The sequence below is a fragment of the Juglans regia genome, chromosome 4 (assembly GCF_001411555.2).
Source record: "Juglans regia cultivar Chandler chromosome 4, Walnut 2.0, whole genome shotgun sequence".
Lineage (NCBI taxonomy): Eukaryota > Viridiplantae > Streptophyta > Magnoliopsida > Fagales > Juglandaceae > Juglans > Juglans regia.
The window spans coordinates 18644636-18652426 of record NC_049904.1 but is presented as its reverse complement, the minus strand read 5'-3'; the positions used below and the strand labels follow the sequence as shown (position 1 = coordinate 18652426).

Genomic DNA, 7791 nt, shown 5'->3' with positions numbered 1-7791 from the left:
TGTCAAATAGCTCTACCATAAGCCTATATAACAATCTGTCCACGAATTATCATCGACTTTGTGAAATTTCAAATTGCACAATTTTAACATATGTCAAGTTATTTTGTAACATTACTTCTATAGAAGTGGCATTATCTCTCAATTTTTTATTAAGTAAATTAAATGCATAAAAGAGAGAGAGAGAGAGAGAGAGAATAGTAAAAAGAGAGAAGGCACAAAAAGCTTTACTAATTATGTTTTTTGTTTTTTTTAGTGAAGTTCCCTCTCCCACACAAGGAAAATAAAAAAAGCCACCCAATTCACATTGACAAAAGCACGCTGCATAATCTCACTTGACCAAGGTACCATTGTAGGCTTGAAGCAAAGGAGTTTCGCAAACAAAATTAAATAAGCATCTTTCCATTTAACTTGTATAATTCATGTTTCCTAATTCCAACAGCATTGTTAAACTCCATCCGCATTTCACCTCTTGAAAGATCTTCAAATACAACATGTTTCACCTGAAGGAAACGAAAAAAGGTCAGTGGTCTGCATAAAACCATGCATATGGAATTACCACCAAAATGCTCCTGACAAAAAAGAAAAAAAAAAATCTATTAAAGTTGTGAAATCAGGAGGTTTGAGACTAACATCTTCCAACTATTCTAATAATATTTATGTTTATTTTATTGGCACTGAGTGTCCAGGAACAAAGTCCGGAGTAATTCCGGGGCTGCACAACCTCTCGACAAGCGGTATCAAATGAGTCATTGTTTCCCCATTCCTCCCACACATAAAGCGCCAATTTATCACATTCGTCCATCACCTCCTTAAATTATCTTAAGTAAGAATTTCACCCAACGCAGGACTCCAAGTAATCTTCTGTGGGACATGAGACTTATCGCGAGAAGTCAAGCTACGATAAATTTATTTCACTTCAGATGTTACTTTCTTGGAGGGGGGGCCCAACACATCCGATCTTCTCTCCCCAGTTATAATCTAACTGAGTACAAATAGGCGTAAAATGAAATAAAGATAGAAAAAGATAGACATGAAGGGTACAAAATAATGGATACCTATCTCTAGAAGATGGGAAAGAAAGAGTTGAGAATGAAAGAGACACCCAGCACTGATTTGAGCAACAAAGGATAATAGGACAGTAATCTAGTGTATCTTTAAAATTTAACCCAACATAAATTATCAACAAAGGCTTTCAATATTGCATATCATTGCACCCAGCATAAGAAGCAATAGTCACAATAGTCACAATAGTCAATTACTGAAAATCATTACTAGCATTTGAGAAAACAAATCGTGCTTCCGTGATATAATATAAAAATACTAACTAACCATTGCAAAGGTGATTTTCCCAAAACCAGTGTCTCCCATGACTGCCAGAATCTACATGAAATAATACAAAGATAAAGAATAAATAAAAATCAACACTAAATATTACTCATCAAAATCAAACTCAACACCAAAAATCTGTATAGCTTTCTTAAATTGCAAAGTCTTGAAGTCGACACAACAACAGAACAATGCTAAACAAAAAATTAGAGTTCTGGTAACCAATCTCCTATTTTATACACACCGGACACTTTCTAATATATATTAATCCAAAAGTTTAAAGCCCTACACTTTGTAATAGCAATCAGAGTTTAATGCCCAACAAAATCTCTGGTTAAGATTACAAAATGTTACTCTATTGACTTCCAGGACAGGCTCCATCTCATTTCCATAACAAAAGTTTCTGAATAAATTGACAGAAAATAGGCTAGAGATAATGGCTAGAAAAGATCGATAGTTTGTGGAATGAGAACAAGAGGATTACAGGACAAGAAGCTCAAATGAGGAGTTGGATAAATATCTAGTAGAATGAGAAGGTAGCTATGAATTAGTACAGTGGCAGTGGAGGATTAGGGAGGGATATTGTGTATATTTCAGAGTGGAAGCAATACGATGTCTTTGATTTTTTTTTAATGGATAATAGAGATGTTATTAAAGGTGCGGCCCTGTACACAGGTGGCATTAAATCTACAAGCAGTAAAGCTAAGGTTATCATATCCCACTGTCCGAACTTAGAGACACTTCAGCATAATGGAATCATTCACCACACATCTAGGCGACAAAGATTACCATTTTCCCTTTCAGCATGCCATAAGCTCCACCCTTCCCAAGGGCCTAACCCAAACTATCCGAAGACATTTGAAAATTGAGTACCAAAGTGCTCTGGCCACATCACTATGAAGCCCTGCTCTTCCTACACATCCAGCTCATCTCATCCACGAGTGTAATCTCCTTGACAATGTGAACAACCTCATTTTTTATTGCTGTCATATTGTCAGATAAGAATCTTTCTTACCCATCACTTGAATATCATGGAGATTGCGCATGAGTATCAATTTCATCCTAACGAGTCTTTGATTTTCTGAAAACACGAAAAAATGAGTAGCTCCATTGAGCTACCACTGTAATATAGTATATCAATCTCCTCAGAGATCATAACCAATCATGGCCCTAAGATTTATGACTGGCATAAGAGGATCCAGTAGCCTAGTCCAATTAGATGGGATATTTGTTATAGTCTCATGGAAGGTCAGCTAAATATATGTATAATATAATTAACAGATTCATCTATCTACCAATGAATTAATTAGAAATATGAAAACAACAATGCCATAACAGCGGCTCAAAGCTTTCAAGAATCAATTTGCTTTACCTCGCTCATCCTCGGGGGGCTTTAGCCTAAAGGATTTCGCTGTCTTAGAGCCTATCCCATCTAATACCACAGCTTGATACGTCTTAATCTCACCTCCATTGCCAAGATCCTTGGCCATGAAGGTTATATAATACCTGATTCCGTTCGCAGCCTGACCCATTACCATCAAGACCTTAACAAACTCCAACTCTGCATTGGCATCCTACACACCAACCAAAGTCATCACGAATTTTCACAAGTTTCTGTTTAAAAAGATGATGCTGATAATAATTTTTATAATGATGATGATGATTAGAAAAGAAACCTTGAACCGACGATTGTATTCATCGATTGCGAGCTGCGAATACCGTCTATACATATCATAATCGTAGGCTATGTTGCACGGTTGAATTTGGTGGAAACAACTGACGCCAGGGATGTCAGAAACATCAAAGCCCTAAACAAACAAATGACACGAAAAGATGGAGGAATTAAGCAAAAAATTAAAGCTGGAGTAGGCGCAGACAATGATAATAGAAGATCGGATAAAATATAGTCAGACTCACGTCACTCTTCAAAACTTGTTCGCTGTAGGAGTACTCTTCCTCTGGTGTCATCTCATCACGGTCATCATTTATCGCGTCAAATAGCGTCGAAGGTGAAGAATAATTGTTTTGTCTGAGGATTAATTCTCTTTCCAGCTTGTCGTAACCAAACAATTCCACAAGACCCATTTCGTCCGTCTCCATTGCTCTTCAAGCGATAACCCAACAACTGGAGAAACAGGAAGACAAACCTAGCCGCTGCCGCTATCGCACTCTCCCTCGCCTCAATGACCTAAGCAAGCACGGGAATGACTCTCCGCATTAATTTTTCTTTCCATCAGGCGTCACCGTTAACAAAAGAAAAAATAATGTTCAAAAACAAAAAAAACAAAAGAAAAAATAAATCAAACATCTTTAAAAAATTAAAATATGAAAATGATAGAGATTCCGCTTGAGTTTCTCGCTCCATTTGTTTTTTTTTTAATTTTTGTTTATTTAGTAATTAAAAAAGTGTTGTTTAATAATATTATAAGTTTCTTTTTTAATAATATTTAAAAGTGTTAAAAAATTATGTGAGAAAAAGAATAAAAAAAAACTTAAATTTTTCTCACATATTATCCATTAAAATGTGTAAAAAAAATATGAATTTTATAAAAAGGTAATTCAAAATCACCAATAATATATCTCAAATAATATATAATTAAATTATTATTATATAATAAGTGATATAATCAGTCACGAAACAATATGAATTGGCTGTATAATTGAGGTCCATATGCATGAATTAGTAATTATATAATGCCGTGGATCAGGGTGAAGGACGTGGAGTCCAAGAATGTCGTGGCTCGCGCCGGGGATTCCAGAGAGAAGAACCGGGGAGTCCAATTTCCTTAACCGAACCCAAAGCTTCGTGCAACTCAAATGCTTCCTAGGGGTGGGCAGCGGGGCCCTGCCCCCGCATGGCGAGGCGGGCAATCCCGCTCCGCCCATTTGTGGGCGGGGCCCCCTGCCCCTCATCTAACGCTCCTAGCGGGTGGGGAACCCCCCCATTTATATATATATATATTATATACATATATATAAACATAAATATATATTTATATTTTACAAATTGTGTATATATAAATATATATTACAATTTGTTAGACTTGTTCACAAAATATACATTGTCAAATTTAAAAATTATATAGTTTAAAAACTAATACACTACAATTTTATACAAAATATGCACTAGCAAATTTAAAAATTATATAGTTTTTAAATTATAGTTATATTTACAAAATTTAAATTTATAATTTGGATCTAAAAATGTATTACTTTTACACTTATAAATAATTTTTAAATAAAATAAATATAGTATTTTTTTAACAATATTTTATTATCTCAATTTGGAGCATTTATGCTTCGTTTGGTTCCTAAACCTATCTCAACTCATCTCAACTCAGTTCAACATCCAAATACAACCTTAATTTTGATAGCTAAGACTTCTTTTTTTTTTTTTGATAAACAGACAAACTTTCATTATAACATATTACAGTGAAGTCTTATCAAACCATAAGGCTTGATGAACAAAAGTAGTAACATGCTCCCATCACACATTAATATCAAATACATTCCAAGCATGACTCTTTTAAACATTTATGGGAGTATTTAATTTTATCAAATACTTTTTTATAAAATTTTCATAGACATTCACAATGAATAACACAAACCAGATATTTCTGGATGATCATTTTCTTGACGGAATATATACTTCTGACCTAAGCTTTTATCACATTAATTGTGGAATGGGAGCTTGGTAGAAATTCTCTCTCTGGTGTGATTTTGTTGAGGAAGTCGATTATGATCTTAATGCTATCTTGATGGCTCACATTCATTGCATTTGGATTGGAAGAAAAGTCTGTTCACTACAACAAATTTGAACTTTTGGGACGAAAAGAATTTCCTCCCTAAAAGTCATTTTTTAAAAAATTGATGACTTTATAAAATCATTTGAACGGTCAAATAACTGTTTGAACAGTATTTTCTATGATAAATTAAATCGTCTCAAAAATTTTTTTCCGTTAAAATGGTAAAAAATACGTTCAAACAGTAAAATCTTGGCGGAAGAGTAATTTATTATGACGGGAAAAGTTCACAACCGTTCGAACGATAATTTGTTGTGTTCAAACGGAAAATATTTGATGGCAAAACCTGGCGGGAAGGTTTTTAAACCGTTCGAACGGAATATATTTAGTTAGAACATATTCAAGCACCACATTTATACATTTAAATGTATAATATTACTCTCGGTACGAAACTCAAAATATAAAAAAATATATATATATCATATATACAAATTCATTAATTAATTTTATGTAATTAATTTAAAAATATTTTAATAATTTCTTTTATGTTAAATAAGATTTTTAGTTAAATAAATATTATCAACCATACACCACATAATATAAATCAATAATTATTCCAGAAAAGACACAATATTTAATTTACCAATAAAGCAAATTATCAAAACACTATATATACTGTCCATAACTATAACAAAAAAAATTATAAATAAAAAATAGAAACTACTGTGATACAAGGTCTCAACACATATCCTCGACTGAAGCTAATTTTCTTTCTACTTGTGCCAGTCGAGTACTGAACGTGACCTGAGTTGCATTATTAACATTAATCTCGATATGTAACTCATTAACCTCTGTACGTAACCCAGAGACGGTAGCCATAATATCTGTATGCAACTTAGACATGGCAGTATGCACTGCATCAATCACTGTTGATGTGTGTACGCCGATCTCAACACACAATATGTCGGCCATCTCCTCGCAGGTAGATGTGCATAATGCCTCGGCCTGTGTAGATGTCTCACCAGCCGATACTTCAATATCTCCCGGCTGTGCATCTCTCTAAATCTTAGCACTATCAGGAACAACTCCATGAAAACGAAATCTCGAGTGTCCCGTGCTCCGTGACAGGATGGTGCTGTTGATCGGTCCCATCGGCTCCCGGGAACGCTTAGCAGGTTCGGGCACAATAGAATGAGCCAAAAATCGAGTGATGAGGATCCCAAACAGCAGTATATCTATAGTAATGAAACGTGCCTCTGAGCGGATCCTCTCAAATATATAACCCATGAGGTCGATCGGGATGCCATGAGCGACCCGTATCATAAATTTCGCTTGATCCATGCCAACCTCTGTCTTGTGCTGCCGAGGGTCAATATTGTTAGCGATGATCAAATTCATGATCTTGAAGAAAAAAGATAAATATGCCTGCCTAATACTCTTCGTCCCATCGTACACTGGAGCTTCTGGACCAACAATCAAGTCTCTGACCTCATGATTAGCAAGTGTATCGATCTCATCTATGTAAACTGGTCCCTCGTCCTAAGACATCTCTGCATCACCTGAAGGATCAGACCCTTTAGGTGGCAGGCTTGGATAGGCATCAAGAAGCCTAGGAATACCCAGATATGCAGCGAGTCCGTCCGCTGAAAATATAACAGGAGCTCATTGGACACAGATCCTGTATGCCCCTCCATCGTTTGGGCTGGCACCATCAAGCTCTTTATAGAACTCGGTAATAATCTCAATGTAGGAAATGAGTTACATTCTTTTTTCTCGCTAATCTAAGATTGGTGCCCAACCACGATCATTGAATACTGATGGGAGGGAATGACCCTCCCATATAAGAGCCAAAAAATCAGACAGTTTTACCTGTTGCTCAAGTAAAACAGCCCGCTCTCGAACTGTTTGGATGGAAGGTTCTCCTGATCTACCACATTTACGGCCCTTATAAGACATTATTATGAATCTGAAATTTTAAAAACAACATATATATTCAACATTAGTGATAAAATCTAATTACGACGAAAATATTTATAAAATTATGTACTAATATCAATTTAATAAATTAATTGATAGAATAATTCAATAAAACGATGAAAACAATTTAATAAGCTAATACAAAGTAAATAGTTCGAATTTAATATAAAGTGTTCGAATGATAAAATATATGGTCGAACGGACACTGAAAACCATTCGAACGTTTTAAAATTGTTCAAACGTAAGGGTTAAATCGTAGATCGAGCTCGGCCATGGCTTAGTCAACTCAGCGGCCATGAAAACACCTAAAAATGCATCGATTTCGTGATTTCTTCGACAAAATACATATTACTCTTCATTTCTAAACATTATACAGTAGATTTATGGTGTTCTATGGTGACTATTGATGAAAAAATACAAATTTTCTAGAAAAAACGAATAAAACCTTAAAAATCATAAAATAAGCAGTAAAATAACTTTTAAAATGCATACCTTCACTTGGGAGGAAAAGTGTTTGACATAAGTGTTGATTATGGCGGCGATTAATGGACGTTCAAACATTTTCTCTCGTTTTCAAACGGTGGGGACGGCGGCGTGAGAGAAAGCTCTGCCCACAATAACTTATATGTGCATAATCGTTTGAACGTTATATTTAACCATTCGAACGGTTTTAAACTACAATTCGAATGTTAACATTTACCGTTTAAATGGTATTTGTTTTAAGTTTAGTAAAAATTTATATTAA

General features: G+C 34.8%; 1 protein-coding gene across 3 annotated transcripts; it reads right to left on the bottom strand.

The window, feature by feature from the left end:
* Window positions 1-241: 241 nt before the first annotated feature.
* Window positions 242-3547, bottom strand: LOC108986557 (UPF0725 protein At4g28920-like). Of its 3 annotated transcripts, XR_004801325.1 has the most exons (6): window positions 3244-3547; window positions 3003-3134; window positions 2699-2900; window positions 2116-2407; window positions 1330-1380; window positions 451-500 (listed from the first exon to the last, which is right to left on the bottom strand). XR_004801325.1 is itself a non-coding variant. In XM_018959201.2 (5 exons), the coding sequence occupies exons 1-5, from the start codon at window positions 3424-3426 to the stop codon at window positions 481-483; spliced, it is 588 nt and encodes a 195-aa protein (XP_018814746.2). In that variant the 5' UTR covers window positions 3427-3547; the 3' UTR covers window positions 242-480. The 3 variants fall into 3 exon arrangements, 2 of the variants coding, with proteins under 2 accessions (XP_018814746.2, XP_018814752.2); XM_018959201.2 differs by lacking the exon at window positions 2116-2407 and having other exon boundaries at window positions 242-500; XM_018959207.2 differs by lacking the exons at window positions 1330-1380; window positions 2116-2407 and having other exon boundaries at window positions 242-500.
* Between the last annotated feature and the right edge of the window lie 4244 nt (window positions 3548-7791).